Below are 26,721 nucleotides of genomic sequence, written 5' to 3'. Positions count from 1 at the left end.
AGCGTTACCTCTACCTAAAATGAGCCACTTTGAGATTTTTAAATATATATGATATCCTGAACAAGAATTTGATAATATTTTACCTCAATCTGTACACCTGATTAATTGAACAGAGAGGGGGTACATACCAGTCTGCCTCCCGCTCACACAACCAGATGAGTAATGACGATGTATGATGACGATAGTTAGCCGTCGTTGTCTCCCACTAGGTGATTCACTAAGTGCTAGTAGATTGATGAGGTCGGTTCTTCTCTGTCTACACAAAGCTCTGGAGTCAGTCACTGTATCGTTGTGTGACAGTTCACTAATTTACTGTACCACTGATCACAGTCATCACTCAACAAACACAATCAGGCAGTTCCAGGGTGGGTCGTCCCACCTGGCCGTCAGGTCAGGTCGCTCCACGCAGTCCTCCACACTTATATGCACCAGTGATGCCACAAGCTCCACTTTGGTTTCTTCGCACTCTCACTAGCGATATGCCTATGCTATGTAGCACCCCTGCTAGCTACATACTGCGAGAAGCCAAATGCTATGATCTAGCCTCTATACTCCTTCAATGTCCCGAGAAATTGACGAATTTCCGCGGACCTCACTAATCGTGTGTGTCCCCTACCGGCTACGGCCTACTACGGCCTGTGTGTGTGTGTGTGTACTCACCTAGTTGTGTCTGCAGGATCGAGCATTGACTCTTGGATCCCACCTTTCAAGCATCGGTTGTTTACAGCAATGACTCCTGTCCCATTTCCCTATCATACCTGGTTTTAAAATTATGAATAGTATTTGCTTCCACAACCTGTTCCTGAAGTGCATTCCATTTTCCCACTACTCTCACGCTAAAAGAAAACTTCCTAATATCTCTGTGACTCATCTGAGTTTCAAGCTTCCATCCATGTCACCTCGTTCTGTTACTATTCTGTGTGAACATTTAGTCTATGTCCACTCTGTCAATCCCTCTGAGTATTTTATACGTTCCTATCATGTCCCCCCTCTCCCTTTTTCTTTCTAGTGCCGTAAGGCACAGTTCCCTCAGGCGCTCCTCATACCCCATCCCTCGACGCTCTGGGACGAGTCTCGTTGCAACCTCTGAACCTTTTCAAGTTTCATTATATGCTTCTTCAGATGGGGACTCCATGATGAGGCGGCATACTCTAAGACTGGCCTCACGAAGGCAGTGTAAAGCGCCCTAAATGCCTCCTTACTTAGGTTTCTGAATGATGTTTTAACTTTTGCCAGTGTAGAGTACGCTGCTGTCATTATCCTATTTATATGTGCCTCAGGAGATAGATTAGGTGTTACGTCCACACCCAGGTCTCTTTCGCACGTCGTCACAGGTAGGCTGTTCCCCTTCATTTTGTACTGTCCCTTTGGTCTCCTATCTCCTAGTCCCATTTCCATAACTTTACATTTGCTCGTGTTGAATTCCAGTAGCCATTTCTCTGACCATCTCTGCAACCTGTTCAGGTCCTCTTGGAGGATCCTGCAATCCTCATCTGTCACAACTCTTCTCATCAACTTTGCGTCATCTGCAAACATCGACATGTAGGACTCTACGCCTGTAAACATGTCGTTAACATATACAAGAAATAGAATTGGTCACAGCACCGATCCTTGTGGTACTCCACTTGTTACTGTTCGCCGGTCCGACTTCTCGCCCCTTATCGTAACTCTTTGGCTTCTTCCTGTTAGGTAGTTCCTTATCCATGCTAGGACCTTTCCCCCCACCCCCGCCTGCCTCTCGAGCTTGAACAGCAGTCTCTTTTCCGGTACTGTATCAAAGGCTTTTTGGCAGTCCAGAAATATGCAGTCTGCCCAACCATCTCTGTCCTGTCTTATCCTCGTTATTTTATCATAGAATTCCAGAAGATTTGTTAGGCACGATTTCCCTGTCCAGAACCCATGTTGATGTTTGTTCACAAACCTAATGTTCTCCAGGTGTGCAACCAGTCGTAGCCTAATTATTATTTCCAGTATTTTACAGGGGATGTGATTTGTGTGTGTGTGTACTCACCTAGTTGTACTCACCTAGTTGTGTTTGCGGGGGTCGAGCTCTGGCTCTTTGGTCCCGCCTCTCAACCGTCAATCAACAGGTGTACAGATTCCTGAGCCTATTGGGCTCTATCATATCTACACTTGAAACTGTGTATGGAGTCAGCCCCCACCACATCACTTCCTAATGCATTCCATTTGTCAACCACTCTGACACTAAAAAAGTTCTTTCTAATATCTCTGTGGCTCATTTGGGCGCTCAGTTTCCACCTGTGTCCCCTTGTGCGTGTGCCCCTTGTGTTAAATAGCCTGTCTTTATCTACCCTATCAATTCCCTTCAGAATCTTGAATGTAGTGATCATGTCCCCCCTAACTCTTCTGTCTTCCAGCGAAGTGAGGTTCAATTCCCGCAGTCTCTCCTCGTAGCTCATACCTCTCAGCTCGGGTACTAGTCTGGTGGCAAATCTTTGAGCCTTTTCCACTTTAGTCTTATCCTTGACTAGATATGGACACCATGCTGGGGCTGCATACTCCAGAATTGGCCTGACATATGTGGTATACAAAGTTCTGAATGATTCTTTACACAAATTTCTGAATGCCGTTCGTATGTTGGCCAGCCTGGCATATGCCGCTGATGTTATCCTCTTGATATGTGCTGCAGGAGACAGGTCTGGCGTGATATCAACTCCCAAGTCTTTTTCTTTCTCTGACTCCTGAAGGATTTCCTCTCCCAGATGATACCTTGTATTTGGCCTCCTGCTCCCTACACCTATCTTCATTACATTACATTTGGTTGGGTTGAACTCTAACAACCACTTGTTCGACCATTCCTTCAGTTTGTCTAGGTCTTCTTGAAGCCTCAAACAGTCCTCTTCTGTTTTAATCCTTCTCATAATTTTGGCATCACCCGCAAACATTTAGAGAAATGAATCTATACCCTCCGGGAGATCATTTACATATATCAGAAAGAAGATAGGACAGAGTACAGAGCCCTGTGGGACTCCACTGGTGACTTCACGCCAATCAGAGGTCTCACCCCTCACCGTAACTCTCTGCTTCCTATTGCTTAGGTACTCCCTTATCCACTGGAGCACCTTACCAGCTACACCTGCCTGTCTCTCCAGCTTATGTACCAGCCTCTTATGCGGTACTGTGTCAAAGGCTTTCCGACAATCCAAGAAAATGCAGGTCGCCCAGCCCTCTCTTTCTTGCTTAATCTGTGTCACCTGGTCATAGAATTCTATTAAGCCAGTCAGGAAAGATTTACCCTCCCTGAACCCATGTTGTCGATTTGTCACGAAGTCCCTTCTCTCCAGATGTGCTACCAGGTTTTTTCTCACGATTTTCTCCAACACCTTGCATGGTATACAAGTCAAGGATACTGGCCTGTAGTTCAGTGCCTCTTGCCTGTCGCCCTTTTTGTATATTGGGACCACATTCGCCGTCTTCCATATTTCTGGTAGGTCTCCCGTCTCCAGTGACCTACTATACGCTATGGAGAGTGGCAAGCAAAGTGCCTCTGCACACTCTTTCAGTACCCATGGCGAGATCCCGTCTGGACCAACAGCCTTTCTAACATCCAGATCCCGCAGGTGTCTCTTGACCTCCTCTCTCGTAATTTCAAACTCTTCCAAAGCCGCCTGGTCTACGTCCCTTTCTCCTAGCACAGTGACCTCACCTTGTTCTGTTGTGAAGACCTCTTGGAACCTCTTGCTGAGTTCATCACACACCTCTTTGTCATTCTCTGTATACCTGTCCTCGCCTGTTCTAAGTTTCACTACCTGTTCTTTCACTGTTGTTTTCCTTCTGATGTGACTGTGGAGTAGCTTTGGTTCGGTCTTGGCTTTGTTTGCTATATCATTTTCATAACTTTTCTCTGCTTCTCTTCTCACCCTGACGTACTCATTCCTGGTTCTCTGGTATCTCTCTCTCTGCTTTCTGGTGTTCTGTTATTCCGGAAGTTCCTCCATGCCCTTTTGTTCAGTTTCTTTGCTTCCATACATGCCCTATTATACCATGGATTCTTCTTTTGTTTCTCGGATTTTTCCTTTTGGGCCGGGATGTATCTGCTTACTGCCTCCTGACACTTTTGGGTGACATAGTCCATCATATCTTGTACAGACTTAGCTCTGAGGACTGTGTCTCAAGGTATTTCCCTTAGGAAGGTTCTCATCTCCTCAAATTTCCCTTTCGGTATGCCAGCCTTTTGTTTCCTAGTTCTTTTTCGGGGGGGGGGGGGGATAATTCCTAGCTCTACCAGGTACTCAAAGTTCAATACACTGTGATCACTCATTCTTAAGGGTGCTTCCATCTTGACTTCCCTTATATCCCACTCATTCAGGGTAAATATCAGATCAAGCATTGCTGGTTCATCCTCTCCTCTCATTCTTGTTGGATCCCTGATGTGCTGGCTTAGAAAGTTTCTTGTTGCCACGTCCAGCAGCTTAGCTCTCCATGTTTCTGGTCCTCCATGCGGGTCTCTGTTCTCCCAATCTATCTTCCCATGGTTGAAGTCTCCCATGATTAGTAGTCCAGATCCATTCCTGCTAGCAACAGAAGCTGCTATCTCTATTATGTTAATGGTGGCCATATTGTTTCTATCATATTCCTGTCTGGGTCTTCTGTCATTTGGTGGCGGATTATATATGACTACGACTATAATTTTTTGCCCTCCAGTTGTTATTGTTCCTATTATGTAGTCACTGAAACCTTCACATCCCTGAACAACCAACTCCTCAAAATCCCTGTCTTTTCTTACCAGCAGAGCTACACCACCACCACCTCTTCCTTCTCTCTCTTTCCTCATAACATAATAGTCCTGTGGGAACACTGCATTGGTTATTGTTTTCGTCAGCTTTGTTTCTGTGAGAGTTATTATGTCTGGGTTTTCCTCTAGTACCCATTCTCCAAGTTAATTTGCCTTATTTGTAATACCATCTATGTTAGTGTACATTGACTTGAGGCTCACTTTCTTCTGTCCCTTCTCAAATCTCCTCCTTGGTGAATGTTCTGCTGGTGGAGGAAGCTGTGCCATGGGTGTGAGGATTTGTGAGATGGATGCCAGGGTTGCAGAGGATACTGGGATGAGGGGTGTGGGGTCAAGTGAAAGGGGAAGGACAGGAAGGGTATGGGGTGAACGGGGCAGGAGGACAGGAAGGAAAGGGGGGGTTTTCTATGCAGAGGAGGGTGGTGTGGTTGCCCTCCCCGCTCGTGTTACTGGGTAGCTGGTTGTGGGTTCCCCCCTCGCCTCTGGGGGTGATGTGTTGGGAGCTGTGGTTTCCTGGTTTTCCCCTCTTGCCCTGCGCTTCTTCCTTGCTTCTGCTGCCATGGCCCTCTCCTCCCTCGTTATGTCCCTCTGCAGGAATACTTTTTTGAATTCTCCCACATGTTGCAGGTGGCTTTTCTTTGTTAGAATCGTGTCCTTTGTGTTCTCGTTTGAAAACACGATCTTCAACACACGGTCTCGGTCTTTTTTGTACCAGCCTAACCTGAAAACCTTCTCAATGCTATGCTCAGCCCCTTCCATGTCTAGTGCCTTCAGTATTTCATTCACTGCCGCTTTGCCCTTATCATTCCACTCTTTCTTATTAGAGCCTTCCTGCTCTTTAATACCTACAGCTAACACTGCTCTTTTTCTTTCCAGCAGCTGGCTAGTGAAGCGTGCCGCTTCCTGTGAGGTGGCTGCTTTCATGGCTACCTCCATCAATGCAGACATTACTTCAGAGTTGTTTTTTTTTTTAGCATTTCTGCAAATGTTGCTTTTAATGTGGCATTCTCTTCCAAAGTACTATTACCACCTTCTCCCTGGGTGGTTATCTGAGTCTCAGCATCGATATTGTTCTCTTTGAGGGCTCTAATCTCCTTTGCTGCTGTCAGCTCTCTTTTTAGGTTGCTTATTTCATTCTTCATTTCCTGCATCATTTCCTGCATCTCTCTCTTGATGTCCTCCAGAAACTGGGCGAACATTTCCTTCATTTCGTCGCCTGAACTTTTTCCTGTTCCCCTGCTGCTTCTGGCTGTCATGCTTGACGCTGTTCCTAGTTGTGCCATGATAGGATTTGTCAGAAGGGCAGAGTGGAGTGGGGGAGAGAGAGATAGGGAGAGAGGGAGAGAGAGAGAGAGAGATAGAGAGAGAGATAGAGAGAGAGATAGAGAGAGAGATAGAGAGAGATGTGTGTGTGTGTGTGTGTGTGTGTGGCGTGTTTGCAAGTGTGTGTGTTATGTGTAGGCTAGTGCATGCGGTGAACAGGAGAGTGTGTGATTATACTGGAAGCAACATTTTCAACAAAATAGAGAATATCCCTGATAACCTAGCAAAATCCCTACCAAGTATTATCTTCTTTGGAGACTTTAATCTACACAGTTTAAAATGGATAATAGTAAACAATAAAATTATAGCAGGAAATCAACCTGAAAATAATCAACCACAGGTCAGGGAACTACTGAGATTCTGTGACAAATTATGGTTCAGTCACCAGATTGCAGAACCAACTAGGAACGAAAACACACTGGACCTGATATTCACAAACAATGCTGAGCTGATCAGAGACATTACTGTCTCAGACACTAAGTACTCGGTTTACAAGCGCATTGAAGTGTAAACTAACATTAATAACGGTAGTAGGCCCAAGAAAAAAAACTGAGAAGGGGTATTCAATAAATTCAATTTTAATAATGAAAGAACTGACTGCGAGAAAATAAACAGGAAACTTACAAACATTCAATGGGAAAATGTTCTAAGTAATAAAAATCCTACACAAGGAATAGAAAAACTGACTTCTGAAGCATATGAAGACTGTCTGAAACATGTTCCTTAAAGGAAACCCACAAAAAGGTCCAATGTAGAAAGAGAACGCAGACGACACTACAAAAGAAGGAAAAAATTAACGGGAATGATTAAGCAGACACGACTTTCCATACAAAGAAGGAATAATTTAAACAGGGAGATTGAAGAAATTGAACAGAGACTGAAGTATTCATATCAGATTGAACAAAGGCAACTTGAACAGAAAGCAATTCAAGAAGACACTCGCCTGGCGTTCCGCGAGCGCTATGTCATGGGTTCGTATCCTGGCCGGGGAGGATTTACTGGGCGCAAATCCTTAACTGTAGCCTCTGTTTAACTCAACAGTAAAATGTGTACTTGGATGAAAAAACGATTCTTCGCGGCAGGGGATCGTATTCCAGGGACCTGCCCGAAACGCTACGCGTACTAGTGGCTGTACAAGAATGTAACAGCTCTTGTATATATCTCAAAAAAAAAAAAAAAAAAAAAAAGTATAGAAAAGCCCAAAATATTTCTTCACATATGCTAAATCAAAAGCGAAAACCACTGCCAGTATTGGACTTATTCGTACTAGTGAAGGTTCATACACTGAGGATGACAATGAAATTAGTGAAATCCTAAAAAAGCAGTTTGAGGACATGTTTAACACTCCAATAAACAGCATGAAAGTGCAAGATCCGGAGAACTTCTTTATGCGTGATATCCAAACCCCTATAAATATAGCTGATATCAACACAAGCGTGGCAGATTTTGAAAGAGAAATTGACACTATGCCCATGCACTCAGCCCCGGGTCCAGACTCATGGAATTCAGTATTTATAAGGAAATGCAAAGTGCCAGTAGCACAGGCACTCAGTATAGTGTGGAGGAAGAGTTTAGACATGGGGGAGATACCAGATGCGCTTAAAGCAGCAGACATAGCCCCTCTACACAAAGGAGCGAGCAAAGCATTGGCAAAGAATTATAGACCAGTTGCACTAATGTCACACATAATAAAGTATTTGAGAGTATGATCAGGAGTCAGGTCACTAGTTTCATGGAAACCAATGACCTCCACAATCCAGGTCAACATGAATTTAAAGCGGAAAGATCATGCCTCTCACAGCTACTTGACCATTACGACAAAATCGCTGAAGCATTAGAAGAAAAACAGAATGCTGATGTGGTATACACGGATTTCGCAAATGCATTCGATAAATGTGACCATGGAGTGATAGCACACAAAATGAGGTCAATGGGAAAAACTGGCAAAGTAGAACGCTGGATGCTCAGTTTTCTGTCGAACAAACCACAGAGAGTAACAGTTAACCCATATAAAATCGAGTCCAAGTGCAGTTAAAGGCTCTGTACCTCAAGGTAACGGTCCTTTCACCACTGCTTTTCCTTATTCTCATATCTGATATAGACTCAAATACAAGGCACAGCTTCGTATCATCCTTTGCAGATGACACAAAAATCAACATGAAAATTACCTCTGCTGAAGACATTGAATAGCTAGAAGCAGATATTAATAAAGTTTTCGACTGGGCAGCAGGAAATAGCATGTTTTACAGCGATAAATTCCAGGTGCTCAGATATGGTAAAAATGAGAACCTTAAACATAATACAGGGTACAAAACACAATCATATTTGCCCATAGTAGGAAAGCAACATATGAAGGATTTGGGAATAATGATGTTTGACGACCTAACGTTTAGGGGAGCATAACCAAGCAAATATTGCGTCTGCCAGAAAAATGATAGGATGGATTACGAGAACTTTCAAATCCAGGTATTGCATCACGATTGTTGAACTCTTCAAATCACTTGTGCTGTACCGTCTTGAGTACTGCTCAGTACTCACTTTTCCCTTCAGAGCAGGAGAGATTGAAGAAATAGAGGGAGTACAGAGAACATATACGGCATACATTGACGCGATAACGCACCTAAATTATTGTTATCGTCTCAAAGCTCTCCCAATCTACGCACTAGAAAGACGACAAGAGTGATATCAAATAACATACACACATGGTAAATACTGGAGGGACAGGTCCCAAATCTACACAGTAAAATAACAATATACTGGAGTGAACAATATGGAAGAAAATGCAGAACAGAACCAGTGAAGAGCAAGGGTGCCATAGGCACAATCAGAGAACACTGTATAAACATGAGAGATCCGCGGTTGTTCAACATCCTCCCAGCGAGCATAAGAAATATTGCCGAAACAACCGTGGACCTCTTCAAGAGAAAACTAGATAGTTTTCTCCAAGGAGTGCCAGACCAGCCAGGCTGTGGTGGGTATGTGGGCCTGCAGGCCACTCCAAGCAACAGCCTGGTGGACCAAACTCTCTCAAGTCAAGTCTGGACTCGGGCCGGGCTTGGGGAGTAGAAGAACTCCCAGAACCCCATCAAGCAGCTAACCTTCAGTTAAGCAAGATTTTCGCCTTTTGTTTAATTTCAAAGACAATCAAAAAGAACCCCCAATTTGTGCCATTTAAATACAAATAGTCATTTTCAATAAACCTTTGCCCCTTTGTTACGGCCTGCTTGAGCCAGTAACCGGGTTCTTCCGGCATTGTGTGCCTTAGAGCCTCTTCTTCCATAATCCCACCCCAAGTCAATGGTAAATTCTCAACAATTGGCGGTAGCAGGTAAATGTGTAAGGAATAAAGGGGTAAAGAAGTCGCAATATAACTACACTTACGTACAGAATGTCACTTTCACCCAGGACACTCAATATATCTGCAGTGTTCTTCAAAACCCGGTGAGTCCACTATCTTCAAGTATACGTCGTCCACGTTCAATGGTAATCACCGGCGAGTTCACTTTCCTCAACATAGGCCAGACCTAACACTATTTCGTCACAATGCCCCAATACCCCACATCCGCTCTCCAGACACACAGTGGCAGAGAACTTCAGCAACACACTGACAGGGGTCACAAATAATTACTTCCATGGGTCTCTAACTCCCTGGCAGAAGTCTCAAGCAACACACTAGCAGCACCTCTCAGCAGACCGCCTCTACTGTTGTCTTGCAACTCCTCTTGGCCAAATCCCGGGTACGTTGGTCCACACAACACTGCACAAGTACAACAGCTACTACCGACGACGGCCACTTGTCCTCTCACAGGAACAAATCAGGAGTTCTGGACTGCCCAAAATGACCTGATTACCACAGTTCAATAGACTCTCCACGTCACCTCTGTAAACATATTCTCTACACATTAACTTCATGTACCGTTCTGTGATGTCTTCTAGGCACATCCGTAAATAGTGACCCATTCCTTCGTAAGATTCCCACTAACTCCTGGCATTGATCATCCTCTAAATGACCCAAATGCTCGTCTATCTGGGCCAGGCTTTCTGTATTCAACATCTTCGCACCATCAGCTCTCTCTGACTTACTGTTTTCCTCCTGTACTCCTTTCTCGTGTCTGACACAAAGTACAGTCGCCTGCGGCGGGGCTTCTATCTTTCCCTCTTCACTTGGAGGCTTATCCCTATCGTAATACCTCTTCTTCAGGTTCATATGACAAACCTGTGACTTCCTGGGCCGATCTGGCATATATACCACATAATTCTCCTAACACCTTCTGGATCGCATATGGCCCACAAAACCTTGACTCATGTACATTCCCCTTCACACACAGGAGGACTAACACCTGTTATCCTTCATGAAACTTCCTGTCCTTCACCTTCCTGTCATGATATTTAACCATCTCTGCCTGGGACGTCTTTAGATTTTCCTTGGCCAACTCACTGGCCCTAGAGAGTCACTCTCTAAAAGTTTTCACATACTGTCCCACATCCACTTTATGCCTTTCCTCAGTGAGCTGTTCTTTTAACACGCTCACTGGACTCCTCACTGAGTGTCCGTACACCAGCTAAAATGGGGTGAATCCGAGCGATTCCACCACCGCATCCCTGATGACAAATAATACAGATGGTAACGCCTCGTCCCACTTACTCCCTTCCACAGCGCAGTGTATCTGTGACAAACTCTTCAGCGTTCCATGGAAACGCTCCAACACCCCCTGCAACTGAGGGTGATGGATGACGAGCGCATTTGTTCCACCTTCCATCCTTTTGCAGTTTCTCTGAACAGTTTTGATGGAAAGATGCTCCCCTGGTCCGTCTGGATAATCTTGGGCATGCCTACCCTGCCCCACGTAGTTCTGCACTCTATCTAGAACGGCTCGTGACGTCACTTTCCTCAAGGGGAATGCTTCAGGGAAACGGGTGGCTGTACACATTATGGTCAACAAATATTCGTGGTCTTTCCTGGTCCTTGGCAATGGACTCACACAGTCTACCAGGACCTTCTCGAAAGGCTCACCAAAAGCTGGGATGGGCCTCAAAGATGCCTTTGGTACAGCCGGGGCCAGCTTACCTGCACGCTGGCATGCCAAACATGTCCAACAATACCTTTTCACGTCCTTCCATATGTTTGGCCAATAAAAATGTTCCTGCACCTTTTTCAAGGTCTTTTTCACACCCAAGTGCACTGCCATGTCCATGGAGTTGGCTAGTTCTAACACTACTTTCCTAAACTCCCTCGGCACCAACACTTGGTGTTTTTCCAACCACATTTTATCCGCGCCGGCTATATCCGGTCGCCACTTCCTCGTCAATATGTCATTGTCCATGTAATAATGCACTGGGGACTCCAGACACGAGTTTCCCCCTTTCGCCTCCTTGATCAGATCTATGAATTCGTCGTTCTGCACTCTAATTAGGTCCACTCTGTTCACGCTGAATCGTTCATGCAGGGTCATCTTCACTTCTGACCTCCCCCGAGCCTTCATTTTCCTGAGCTAAACCTTCACCGAAAAGCCCTAATACTTCCACGTTTTCTTCCTTCAGTGGAGTCGACACCGCCACATCGTCTCCAGTGTCACCCTCGGCGGCTACACCCAACCTTGTCATTACACAGGCAGGGTATACAATGACTTGGCTGTCATCTGCCTTATCCTCGAGGATGTTAGCTAGGTCTACTTTGTCCAGTGTTCCATCAGTACCACGGCCCTTCTGGCACTCCTCCGGCACAGCCGGAGGAGTATAGGTCCAAGGACTATACTGTCCAACAGTATAGGTCCAAGGACTGGCACCTGCAGGACTGCACTTGTAATGTCTCGCCAATCTGAAACCTCACCCCTCACCCTGACTCCTTGTCTCCTGTTGCTTAGTTACTCCTTTATCCAACAGAGTACCTTCCCTTTCACTCCAGCCTGCATCTCCAGCTTTTTCACTAGCCTCTTGAGTGGTACTGCATCAAAGGCTTTCTGGCAATCCAAAAATATGCAGTCTGCCCACCCTTCCATAGTACAGTTCTAGAAGTTCAGAGCAGTTCAGTCTGCTCTGTCCATGGTACAGTTCTGTCCATGTTGCCGACCTGTCCATGTCACAGCCCTGTCCATGTCACAGCCCTGTCCATGTCACAGCCCTGTCCATGTCAGAGCCCTGTCCATGTCACAGCCCTGTCCATGTCACAGCTCTATCCATGTCACAGCCGTATCCATGTCACAGACCTGTCCATGTCACAGCAATGTCCATGTCACAGCCCTGTCCATGTCACAGCCCTGTCCATGTCACAGCTCTGTCCATGTCACAGCCGTGTCCATGTCACAGACCTGTCCATGTTACAGCCGTGTCCATGTCACAGCCGTGTCCATGTCACAGACCTGTCCATGTCACAGACCTGTCCATGTCACAGACCTGTCCATGTCACAGCACTGTCCATGTCACAGCACTGTCCATGTCACAGCACTGTCCATGTCACAGCTCTGGCCATGTCACAGCACTGTCCATGTCACAGACCTGTCGATGTCACAGCTCTGTCCATGTCACAGACCTGTCCATGTCACAGACCTGTCCATGTCACAGACCTGTCCATGTCACAGACCTGTCCATGTCACAGCACTGTCCATGTCACAGCACTGTCCATGTCACAGCTCTGGCCATGTCACAGCACTGTCCATGTCACAGACCTGTCGATGTCACAGCTCTGTCCATGTCACAGACCTGTCCATGTCACAGCTCTGTCCATGTCACAGCCGTGTCCATGTCACAGACCTGTCCATGTCACAGCCCTGTCCATGTCACAGACGTGTCCATGTCACAGCCCTGTCCATGTCACAGACCTGTCCATGTCACAGCTCTGTCCATGTCACAGCCCTGTCCATGTCACAGACCTGTCCATGTCACAGCCCTGTCCATGTCACAGCTCTGTCCATGTCACAGCTCTGTCCATGTCACAGCTCTGTCCATGTCACAGCCGTGTCCATGTCACAGCTCTGTCCATGTCACAGCCCTGTCCATGTCACAGCCCTGTCTATGTCACAGCCCTGTCCATGTCACAGACCTGTCCATGTCACAGACCTGTCCATGTCACAGACCTCTCCATGTCACAGACCTCTCCATGTCACAGACCTGTCCATGTCACAGACCTCTCCATGTCACAGACCTGTCCATGTCACAGACCTGTCCATGTCACAGACCTCTCCATGTCACAGCCCTGTCCATGTCACAGCACTCTCCATGTCACAGACCTGTCCATGTCACAGACCTGTCCATGTCACAGCTCTGTCCATGTCACAACACTGTCCATGTCACAGACCTGTCCATGTCACAGACCTGTCCATGTCACAGACCTGTCCATGTCACAGACCTGTCCATGTCACAGACCTGTCCATGTCACAGACCTCTCCATGTCACAGACCTCTCCATGTCACAGACCTGTCCATGTCACAGACCTCTCCATGTCACAGACCTGTCCATGTCACAGACCTGTCCATGTCACAGACCTCTCCATGTCACAGCCCTGTCCATGTCACAGCACTCTCCATGTCACAGACCTGTCCATGTCACAGACCTGTCCATGTCACAGACCTCTCCATGTCACAGACCTCTCCATATCACAGACCTCTCCATGTCACAGACCTGTCCATGTCACAGACCTGTCCATGTCACAGACCTGTCCATGTCACAGACCTCTCCATGTCACAGACCTGTCCATGTCACAGACCTGTCCATGTCACAGACCTCTCCATGTCACAGACCTCTCCATGTCACAGACCTGTCCATGTCACAGACCTCTCCATGTCACAGCACTCTCCATGTCACAGACCTGTCCATGTCACAGACCTGTCCATGTCACAGACCTGTCCATGTCACAGACCTGTCCTTGTCACAGCACTCTCCATGTCACAGAACTGTCCATGTCACAGACCTGTCCATGTCACAGACCTGTCCATGTCACAGACCTGTCCATGTCTCAGCACTGTCCATGTCACAGACCCGTCCATGTCACAGACCTGTTCATGTCACAGACCCGTCCATGTCACAGACCTGTCCATGTCACAGACCTGTCCATGTCACAGACCCGTCCATGTCACAGACCTGTCCATGTCACAGACCTGTCCATGTCACAGACCTGTCCATGTCACAGCTCTGTCCATGTCACAGACCTGTCCATGTCACAGCTCTGTCCATGTCACAGACCTGTCCATGTCACAGCACTGTCCATGTCACAGACCTGTCCATGTCACAGCACTGTCCATGTCACAGACCTGTCCATGTCACAGACCTGTACATGTCACAGACCTGTCCATGTCACAGACCTCTCCATGTCACAGCACTGTCCATGTTACAGACCTGTCCATGTCACAGCACTGTCCATGTCACAGACCTGTCCATGTCACAGACCTGTCCATGTCACAGACCTGTCCATGTCACAGACCTGTCCATGTCACAGACCTGTCCATGTCACAGCACTGTCCATGTCACAGACCCGTCCATGTCACAGACCTGTTCATGTCACAGACCCGTCCATGTCACAGACTTGTCCATGTCACAGACCTGTCCATGTCACAGCACCGTCCATGTCACAGACCTGTCATGTCACAGCACTGTCCATGTCACAGACCTGTCCATGTCACAGCACTGTCCATGTCACAGACCTGTCCATGTCACAGACCTGTCCATGTCACAGACCTGTCCATGTCACAGACCTGTCCATGTCACAGACCTGTCCATGTCACAGGCCTGTCCATGTCACAGACCTGTCCATGTCACAGGCCTGTCCATGTCACGCCAGGATCCATTCACCACTGTCATCAATAAGCTCATCAACAGCTTCCGCTGCAATACGTTGAGAGAGAACTACTAACTAAATTCCAGATAATAATCCGGTTACAACAGGGCAACGGTCTATCAAGTGTCTATTTACGAAACCTGTGCATCTTTTCTAGAGCATACCGACATAGTCTAAATTCATTAAACAGGTTATAAGCTCTGAAGCTCTTCGAGGGCGTCTATAAGAATACAAAGTTAAGGTCAAGATCCACCTCGAAGCATTTCCAAACTTGTAAACTGTTTATTAAATACAGACAAAGTCCCATGATCGTGGAAAGATGCACAGGTTTCGTAAATGGTCATGAAAGTTTTTTATGAATTGTAACAATGGTCATTTATTGATAATTTTATTGGTAATTTATTTCCTCGTCGCCCACAGTTCTGGGCGTCGTACGTGCCGTGTGAGGCACAGAGACTCAACGCCGTGCAGCTCACCATAGAACAGATTGACCTCATCAAGCGCCTCATCGACCAGTACCCTGATGACCTCCGCCTCGCCACCTCCGCTGATGGTCAGTGCCTTCTGTATATAGGTTATCTTCCCTTGATTTCAGGGCTTAGCGTCCCCGCGGCCCGGTGCTCGACCAGATCTCCTTTTTGTTACACATCCACATGAAGCAGCCCGTAGCAGCTGTCTAACTCCCAGGTACCTATTTACTGCTAGGTAAACAGAGGCATCAGAGTGAAATAAACTGCCTATTTGTTTCTGCTTCCACCGGGGATCGAACCCGGACCCTTAGGACTACGAATCCTGAGCGCTGTCCGCTTAGCGGTCAGGCCTTGGATAAAATAATAACCTCGTTCCTTAAGCTATCAGAGTAAAAGGCAAGCTTGTGTTATTTCATGATCAGAGAAAAATATAAAAAATTTGGTTTACAGCTTAATAAACTCTTGGTAGTTCATTTACTATGATAATAAATTGTATTTTCTTGGAATTAAAGCAACATTGTTTTGAAATAACGAGATGTAGTGTTGAACTCACGTTCATCATAGCTGGTGAAGTAATTTTGTGCCTCGGCAAGCCGCCTTTCACCGACTATGTGGTGAGAGTCACTACTGGTTCGACCAGTTAATAGTACCAGTAGGAAGACAATGACCTGCCTATGTCTGTCCAGTAACACCAGTCACAGTATGATCATACTGGTGTATGTGGGGTCGTAACATATGCCTTCCACTGAAATTACTTTTCACAAAGTCTCCGGCCCAAGGGATAGTCCCCTAGATTGGAAATATGCAAATGTCACCCCTATTTTCAAAAAAAGACAGAAAGAGTTCAGCGGAGAACTACCGTCCAATCAACTTGACATCACACATCTGCAAGCTCACATACAGAATCCTATGAGTGAGAATCTTTCACCATCTTTCAGTGAACAATCTTGTACAATCGACACAACATGGGATTCGTTAAAGATAGATCCTGCCTTACAAACTTGCTCACATTTTTGGAAACGGTAATCAGGTACTCAGCCAAAGCGCTTCCAGTTGATGTAGTATACATAGATTTTGATAAAGCCTTTGATAAGGGACCACATGAATGACTGGCAACAAAAAAAATACAGGCATATGGAATAAATAGAAAAATACTAGAATGGATAAAACAATACTTAAAACAAAGAAAACAAAGAGTGGTGCTAAATGGGAATGAATCTGACTGGAGAAATGTGGTAAGTGGGGTACCACAGGGCTCCAATTTTTGGGCAACCCTTTTTGTCTTAAACATCAGTGACAGATGAGAATATTACAAACCACATCATCAAATTTGCAGATGACACAAAGATTTATGGTAAAGTGGGAAATGATAATTATGTAGAGGTCTTACAAAGAGATCAGCAGAAACTCCACAAATGGTCAGATGACTGGCAAATGTTCTTTAATATTGACAAATGCGGGACACTGCATGTGGGGCATAACAACCCACGGCACAGCTATCAAATTAATTAGCATTACATTACAGTAGATTGATGAAGAAAAGGACCTTGGAGTCAAAATTCACCACTCATTGAAAGTTACATAGCAGATAGGGGCAGGAGTCATAAACGCTTACTTGGAATAATCAAGTGTACCTTCCACTTCAAGGAAACGAGGGCAATTATTCAGTTGAATAAATCGCTGTGTGCCACCATTTGAATTACTGTATCCAAGCATGGAGACTTCATCTTCAGAAAGATGTAGCTGCTCTGGAGAAAGTGCAACACTGGGCAACAAAAATCATTCCGGGGCTAAGTCAACTCACGTATTAGGAACGGTTGGTGGCCCCCAGGGCTAACAACACTGCAAACCAGGCATGATAGGACCGATCTTATTGAAACTTTTAAAACAATGAACAATTTGGTGGATGTTGATCTGGAAAATTTCTTCAAAAGGTCAGATGTAACACAAACAAGGATCAATGGTTTCAAGCTCAAGCTCAAATGCAAGACTGAGAACAGGAGATGCTTTTTCACCCACAGTGTTATTAACCCATGGAAGCACCTACCCACAGAAGCCTTAAATGCCAAAACTCTGTTAACGTTTAAAGTACAGCTGGAAAGGGTCATCAACGCAAATGGGGGGACGTTTGACAAGTCACCAGCTTCCTGTCCTCATCGAAACCACTAGTGTTAGTGGCTCTCAGGTAAATGCTGCCAACTTACCACATCTCTTAATTCAACACAGTCCCCATCTTATCACTCTGGCCAACACTGCATACAATATATATAATGAGTAATAGTTAAAATAAGTACTAACATAAATAATATCCAACTCAAATTATTAAAATAATATATATCATGAAACTCATTACAGTTGGTCCACTTAATACACAGCTGACTATCACACAATATGGGCAAGAACTGAACTAATTCAAAACCTGTGGCTGCACCCTTGTCCATCACCTACTGGTATATTGGAATACAGTGGTTAGTATGGAATACAATAATTTCATTTATTCCGTGATAATGATAACAATACAAAACTTTGTTGACAAAATACAACTGACAACAAAAGTTTTATTAATAACATAGTTAGGATCCAGATTTATTCCTGATCCATAACATCCCTCAATCTCAGGAGAAAAAATGGAATTAATTGAAGATTAATTTCACTTCAATTACTTACTAATGTAAGTACAGAATTAAGTACTGAAGCATAACGAGGATGTCAGATAACAAATGTTGACAATGAACTTCAAAATTATACACAAGCATTGGCAAGAACTAATGAAGAAATGCAACTTTTAAATTGATAAGAAAATCAAAACAGTTCCGTTGCATCAGATGATAACACTTGAGATAATAATAATTTAAAGACATGCACATGCTAACAGTACATAATGAAACAGAATCATGAGTAATGTACATGACACTCTCCACTAAACAACACAGTCTCATGACCAGCAAGTTGAAAATAAACTTGAAATTCAGTATCATGCACATTACACAATCAAATGGTAAGTAGAAACACATGATTATTGAGTAAAATCTGAAAGTATCACAAATAGTCAAAATCTTAGGAACAACATGCACTAAACCAGGAATAAAGTATATTACAAGATAAATAACACTGGGAAAAATAGACACATTATAATCTTTGATTCTGCAATGGTAATGAGTCAATGAACTCCAGGAGAATGAAATAAATGGTTACTGAATAGTCCAAAAGTTCAAACTTTAACAAGACACCATCCACATGAGAGCAGTTACTATTCATATTGGGATCTATATAATACAAACTTTTCCTATTAATTCCATAATCAATGTTATCACAGTTGAGTGTATTCACACCTGTACACCTAGGATCTGCAAGAAATTTATCTCTTAAGGGCAAGACCTTATTCTGTCCACCTATATGAACAAGGTACTTAGTGTCTATTATCATCACATTTGCTCAATCTATAATCACCACAATTATCAAGGTTCACATATGAAATAGTCACTCTGAGTACATTCAACAGAATGGTTAATTGTCTCAAATAAGTGACATTGGATTAAGCTGTGAAACAATGTCTAGAACAAAAGTTTTCCACTTAACTGGAGTAGGTGGTAAGACCGCAGAGCGGGAACGTTTTGTTTTTGGAAATGTTCCCACTAAGTGGTACCCAATTTTTGTTTGTGTGTGGCAGGACGGGGTTTCAAAATATTTCTGCTAAGCGTACCCCGTTTAAGAGTCATATGAAGGTCTGAGGTTGTTCATTTTCAGACGATATGTTAATTGGAGGAGTATCATGCATCATTCATTGTCAGATGATAGTTCTGCGACCAGGCTTAACAAATCATTACTATGCGGTACCCCGTTTAAGAGTGAAATTATGGTTGTATCAAGTCCATTTTCATAGAGAATGTTAATTAAACGTATGTGATGTATTTGTCAGTTTCTGATGTTAGTTCTTAGACCCGCCTTTTAAGGTTTATAGGAATATAAAGTTCATGTTCGTAAAGGTAAAATATTATTTGAGAGTATAGTTTACTGTAAAACATTTTTTCAATGTGGCCATCAAAATATGTGCAAAATTTAGATGCCAAAAAAATTATTACTCCAAACGTTATGGATTTATGACTAAACGACCCTTAAGACACCTTAGAACTAAGAACTTGCATACAATATGTAAAAATGGTGAGAATCGGTCAGAAACTGAATTTTTGACGTTGGTCTCAAAGTTGAAATTACTTTTTTCACAGATAATTGAAATTTAAGTTATCGACAATGAATATGGTAGTTCTAATAAATAAATTTTCTTGTATGTTTTAATAAACATTGCTTGTCATTCATACTCAAATATATGAAAGTTGTAGGTCAGTATGTGTTGTAATGAAATTAAGAAAAATACCCCCCCCCCAAAAAAAAAAAATATAGGGATAGGTTAGGGATAACAAACATATATATTGCAGTAACTTCATTACCCATATATAAGTGATAAGCCCCTCATCTGGTCCTCGTGAATCAATACAGCCTAAAGAGAAAAAGAGTATAGAATGTGAAATCTGTAAATAAATATTATGTCAGCGAAGGGACATAAGAAAAATTGCCATTGGGCAATGTATTTTATATGATATATAATAAAATACAGCATAATAACATATTACTCATTATTGTGAGTGAAATCTGGCCCTCCAGGTGGCACCAGCTGCATATCCACTTTGTGGGCCCTCCTTACTACTGTTTTTCTTCCTGGTGCGTCAGACAGGTTCTTGCATCTCTTTATCCCTGACTTCCAGCAAATAAGAAGTGTCATCGTTATTATCAGTAACGGTTGTCTCCCCCCATCTCGTACGCATTTACTTATAAAAACTTCATAAAAAATCTATTTTTTAAAATATTGGATGAAAATTTACGACGCTGATGCCAAATAACAGGAGATTTGTTTAAAAAATGTCACTATATTTCATATTTGAAAAAATACTACTCAATCACCGGGTCCCTTAAATGGAGTACCGCATAGCGAATGTTTTTTAAACCTGATCCCCTATCATCTGACAATGACAGTTTGCATGATACACCTCAAATTAAAATATCCTCTGAAAATGAGCAACCTCAGATCTTAATTTCACTCTTAAATGGGGTGCCGCATAACAAGGGAACATTTCCGGTGAGGCTCCGACGTTAATTTCACTCATAAACGGGATACTCTTAGCGGGAACATTTTCATAACCTGTGCTACCACAAAAAAAGGTGGTAGTACAGGTTCTCACTTAGCGAGATTACTTCCAAAAACAAAATGTTCCTGATATGCGGTCTTACCATCTACTAACTGGTAGTTAGTAGGTGGTAACATGCAGTAGTATCCGTGGTGTAGTGGTAAGACACTCACCTGGCGTTCCGCGAGCACTTTGTCATAGGTTCATATCCTGGCCGGGGGAGGATTTATTGGTCAGAAATCCTTAACTGTAGCCTCTGTTTAACTCAACAGTAAAATGGGTACTTGGTTGTAACAACGATTCTTCGTGGGGGTTGTATTCCAGGGACTTGCCCGAAACGAAATGCTACGCGTACTAGTGGCTGCACAAGAATGTAACAACTCTTGTATATATTCTAAAAAAAAAAACTGGTTCTTCTTTTAACCTGTATTTATCCAAAACAAACACCAAATTATTCACTTAACCAACAGTAAACACAGCAGAGCACACCAACCCAACAAGATGAAGAACTTAAAAGTCCAATGATGAAAAACGTGGTATACACAGATAGTAAAGATCTTCATCCTTGAAAGTGCTTTCATCCTTGAGCACTACATCAGGCAGATACAATATACCTGCACTTGGGTGAAGTGGACTCTGACACTTATACCTGCACTTGGGTGAAGTGGACTCTGACACTTATACCTGCACTTGGGTGAAGTGGACTCTGACACGGTTTACGGTACCATGAGCACTTCCTGTGCTGTGTCACTAGGTACACTTTCCACTAGTTACTACCCGTTTTTTTCTAGAATTACCCCACAGAGATGAAGTCGAATAGATGAGGGGTGGGGTAAGGGCAATACCAAAGTCGGCTGAGTTATTTAATGGAGATACCAGTGTATGTAGAGGTGGCGTTTGTGAAACCTTCCAGTTATTCTCATGTGGTTGATATCCATCTAAGGTTGTGATTTTGAGACGATGTCGTGTATGGGTAATTATAGGGTTTTGCTGGGTAGCGTGGTGCACAGGGTGGAGGAAATGTACCCTGTCTTTGATTGAGGTGTGGTGTGGACGGGTCTCCATGGTACGTTTTTGGAACCTAATGTTCGAGAATTTCATTTTCGTTACTTTACACGAATCGCTCCCTACGAATTATTGTCTTCGCTTATTGGGGATTGTGGAGTCGGATGCATGTGTTCATTGTGGTGAGATCGTGTTTTGCATGTGTTTATTTTTGTTGTCGTTTTGTGGTGTTGGTTGACTGGCTGAAAAGAGTGTTGTTGAAGTTTGTGGTTCAGACATTCGGTTGAATCTTTTGCGTTTTTATTGTATTCCTTTCCTGAGTTCGACCGTTGAAAGAGAAATAGGATGGTTGTCATATTAGCAGATTTTGTTTATTATGTGTAGAGTGGAAGACCGAAGAGATATATTGTTGCATGTCTTTAAGGGTTCTTGGAGGGACGACTGCATTATGTCCTCTGGTGGATAGGGCGTGTTATTCCAGGGAAATGGTATGACCGGGTTAATGTGCAATATGCTGAATGGCGGTGAGTGTGTGTTTTCGGGTTGGAGTGTTATGGTGCTTGGCATAATTGTCTTGTACGTGTTTGCTTTTTTGAGAGTTGTGTTTCTAGTCAGTACTGGTGTGTGACTGTTCTTCAAGTTCCTGAGCGGGTGGTGTTCTAAGCATGAGTGAGTGATGTGTTCTTATCTGTTCCTTGTATGATCCAATGCTGTTTGGAGCTTTTGTGATTTATATTGTCAAACTTATGTGCTGCGTTTTCTTTTTAATTGTATTTGTGTGTCATTTTGGTGTATCTTGCCTGCTTTACCTCTGTATTTTATGATTATTGCTGTATTGTTAATGCACCTTTAGTATGGGTGTTCTCTGTAAAGTTATCCTTACATGGCAAAGCGACGTTGAGTCTCTTGTGGTTGTTTATATAGCGCAGTACAACTGTATGTTTCCTTATCCTTGGTCATGGGAGTTAATTACCACTTGTTATGTGCAACTTTATTTTTCGTTTACTGTGTATGGGTACTTCTGTTGATTTGTAGTTTCACGTTGTGTGAGCCCCGAGTGGTTTATTCTTGTGTGTATTTTATCTCTTGCTGTTGTAACCTTCAACGCTTGTGCCCTGTCTGAGGATTATAATGTGTGGGCTTTTTTTGTGTGATATTATTTGGTGCACTTCTTGAGGTTATCTTCACATGATTTCGGGACATAGTGTCCACGCGGCCCGGTCCTCGACCAGGCCTCCATCCCCCTGGAAGCAGCCCGTGAAAGCTGACTAACTCTCAGATACCTATTTACTGCTAGGTAACAGGGGCATCAGGGTGAAAGAAACTCTGCCCATTGTTTGTCGCCGGCGCTCGGGGTCGAACCCGAGACCACAGGATCACGCGACTAGTGTTCTGTCCGCTCAGCCACCGGCTCCCGCCGGCTCAACCGCCAACTTGATATATCTTTTAAGTTATATTTTTGTTGGCGGTGATTATGTGGGTGACGAACTTGTATCTGTGTTTCATTTTGTTGCTTCTTAACTTTGTACTTGCAGGTGTTTTGTGTCTTTGTTTCCTTGTGTATGTGTTGTGTTTTGTGTATATTTATATGTATATAATTTTCTTGTAGTATTTTAGTTAAAGAGTACACTGGTGGTGCCACTTGCCCCTTCATGCTTGCTGGTGTTGAGTGTGTGACTGTGCTCAGTGTGTAGGTGTTCTGTGTCCCGGTGTGAGTGTTGTCATTTTCCTGCACGTGTTATCTTGAGGTTATCATGAGATGATTTCGGGGCTTTAGTGTCCCCGCAGCCCGGTCCTCGACCAGGCCTCCACCCCCAGGAAGCAGCTCGTGACAGCTGACTAACTCCCAGGTACCTATTTTACTGCTAGGTAACAGGGGCATAGGGTGAAAGAAACTCTACTCATTGTTTCTCGCCGGCGTCCGGGATCGAACCCGGGACCACAGGATCACAAGTCCAGTGTGCTATCCGCTCGGCCAACCGGCTCCCTACCCTCTCTCTCTTGTTTCGTTATGGATGTGTATGGTGACCTCCCTGTCTGTTATAATGGTACAAAGTGATTTATTAACAAATATTTGTATTTAATGTTGTACTGTTGTATTCAGACAAGTTCTACTTGTCTGTTGGGTTCTTTACAATTGCAAGGATTTGCACTGTTTTTATTTAATTTGTATATATTTGTTACTTTTAACAAATAAAGAGGGGGAAAAGTTAATTTATTATCTTCCTCATAGTAGGATATATATTAGTGAACAAATCCACAAGGGCCGTGATGAGGGTTCGAACCTACGTCTGGGATGATCCCAGATGCACCACGACATGGTAAAAGAATTGCAACCGCAAGTTCTACTGTCCTCCCACGGATCCCGCAGCCTCTCCGAGATACAAACCGGGTTTTACATAACTCCCCCCATGTACCCGGGCTTCGTCAACAAGCTGTTATACCTCTTCGCCCTTACTTCAATACACACAGAAATCACAATAACGTGATACATCAAATGAACAAATCCACTACTGCAGTAGCTGCAGTAGAACAGCTACTGCAACCTGCAGTAGCACTCCAAGTTGCAATTCTTTTACCATATTGTGGTGCAATCGACTAAGGCGCGTCTGGGATCATCCTGGACGTAGGTTCGAACCCTCATCCCAGCCCTTGTGGATTTGTTCATTTGATGTATTTCGCAATTGGAATTTCTGCATATATATATATATATATATATATATATATATATATATATATATATATATATATATATATATATATATATATATATATATATATATATATATATATATATATATATATATATATAGGGGTACCACCACTGGTTTAATTAAAGGGACCCACATCCTCGAAGAAGAAAATAAATAGTGTTCAGAGAAGACCTTGTGGATTCTCACTGAATACTTTAATCTTTTCTTCTCCTACCACCCCTATTATTTTTTTTTGTTTTTATTTGATTTTATTGCAATGTTACAGTTTACAGAAAACACACACTTATATAACAATATAACAATATACCACTCAGTGTTCGAAGACCTCGTCCAGTTCCTCGGGGGTCGGGTGCGTACCCAAGATACTGCACGCATTTACCCTCTGAACAGCGACACTGAGGCGCTGGAACATATAACTGGCCGCTCTTGGGTCTCTAGTCTTCCCAATGAGTTCCTCGCCCAGCTCCTTCAGGAACTTAAGTGCACATTTACCCCAGGCGCCCAGAGTCTCAGAGCCTATTGGCACGAACCTGTAACAACGTTCTAGGTCCCTGTACTTGTTAGTTTTCTGGGTCTCCCTGAAGGTGGCCGCCCCGCCTCCCTCAGCTGCGCTGTAAGGTATATATATATAATATTTCATTTTAAATATATACACATTGCACAGAGTTCATTCTTTCTAAGTTTGGAGTTCCTCCCCTCACTGAAATTCCTCTTTAATTCCTCCCATCCAAATAAATTCCTCCCATTTGATATTAAATTCATCCCCTGGGAGCCAAGTGCTTTCCCTTTGAAAATCACTATACTAACCAATTGCATAAAAATGTGCAATATAATGTTTATATTGCCAATATCGTGTGAGGGCATACTAACGCTGTATGAGAGCATACTAACGCTGTATGAGGGCATACTAACGCTGTAGTTGTTTTAAAAGTTGTTTATCAGTATTTTGTGATGTGTGTGTTTATGTCGTGCTTCACCACCAACAACGCTCTCCAAGCTGAAATGTTAATGTTGTATAATAATTAATATTTCTCTGAAAATATTACATATAATACAGACTCCAAACTAATAGCCTGTGATATATCTTCACATTTTGCAGTACACACTGTACTGGACACGGAGGTACCAGTGTAGTACACACTGTACTGGACACGGAGGTACCAGTGTAGTACACACTGTACTGGACACGGAGGTACCAGTGTAGTACACACTGTACTGGACACGGAGGTCCTAGTGTAGTACACACTGTACTGGACACGGAGGTACCAGTGTAGTACACACTGTACTAGACACGGAGGTACCAAGGCAGTACACACTGTACTGGACACGAAGGTACCAGTGCAGTACACACTGTACTGGACACGGAGGTCCAGTACATTTTGTCAATTAAAGATATTTAAATTATGGTTGAAGATATTTAAACACCGATTTTTCTACACTCGATGCATATGTAAAGCTGTTTATTTAATTTATTGAGGCTGAATATGCTTATAATTCTGCTATATGTGATAAATTTATTATAAACTTTTGTTTTGTTGTGGGACAAGAGCTCTCATACTGATCAATTTGTTATCGATGATGCTGTAACTGGTGTCATCTGTGAGTATAAGGCTATCGGTTATTGTGAAATCGCATCCGGGTATCCGCCTATCATAATCACTTTTAATATACCGTGTTCACAAGTTGTTGCTGCTAGAGATTTTTGGTTTATGTATTTTTACAGAGATTTTCCTGTGCGGGTCCTAAGCCTCTGGCTGGGTTACTGTAACTTGTTTCTCGTTTCTGTTTTACTTAGGCGGTGTATGAGTATTTATAACTCGTTTATTCGCTTTAGTTTGATTTAGTCCAGTGTGTTTAATAACTTCTACCCTGTTTAATCTCAGTTGAGATCTTGTTGAGTTTATAACTGTGCATTGTGTTAGACAATGTTCCAGTGGTCTGTCGGGCATTTTTCCACAGTGCTGACTTTTCCTCTCATCTTCTCAAACCTTGTAAGCCTATTTCCCATGTACATGGGTATCCAAGCCTGATGCGGTGCAAGTGTACTTCTGTTGTTCTACTGCTCCCTTTCATCAAAATAAGTGGTTCGTACTTGGTTGAATTTTTGTACCAACCCAATCCTGATGTTGCGTCCGCTGTGTTGTGGTCACTGAACATCTGAATTACTATTTCTAACTACTTGCTTAACGTGTGATTGAGCTGCTAGAGACGACAGCATCCTCCTGAAAACCTATACGAACTTGGAGAAGAATACAATTGCTGACAACAAAAGGAGTAAATGCCTGATTAACTAACCTTTCTCCTACAAAGAACGTCGCATTTAGATCGTTTGCGTTACATACATCCACGTTTCTCGAGGAAAGAAGTATTCATCTTCAAAGAAAAAAAGAAGAGGAATGCCTGTTTAGAATTAATATGTTAAGGAATTCAGAAATAAAATAAGATATTTATAATATTTGTGGACAAACATTTGCTTCTTGCCTTACATGAAGACATTTAA

The 26,721-nt window shown here is 43.4% G+C and overlaps 1 protein-coding gene across 1 annotated transcript in view; it reads left to right on the top strand.

Moving 5' to 3' along the window:
• Positions 1–26,721, top strand: part of LOC123754172 (dipeptidase 1) — a 279,527-nt gene that overhangs the window by 7,508 nt on the left and 245,298 nt on the right. The window contains exon 3 of the mRNA XM_069309114.1: positions 15,270–15,402. Within this exon, the coding sequence (XP_069165215.1) occupies positions 15,270–15,402 (133 nt within the window). The remainder of the gene's footprint in view (positions 1–15,269; positions 15,403–26,721) is intronic.

The sequence above is a fragment of the Procambarus clarkii genome, chromosome 6 (assembly GCF_040958095.1).
Source record: "Procambarus clarkii isolate CNS0578487 chromosome 6, FALCON_Pclarkii_2.0, whole genome shotgun sequence".
Classification (NCBI taxonomy): Eukaryota; Metazoa; Arthropoda; class Malacostraca; order Decapoda; family Cambaridae; genus Procambarus; species Procambarus clarkii.
This window is presented reverse-complemented; position numbering and strand designations above follow the sequence as displayed.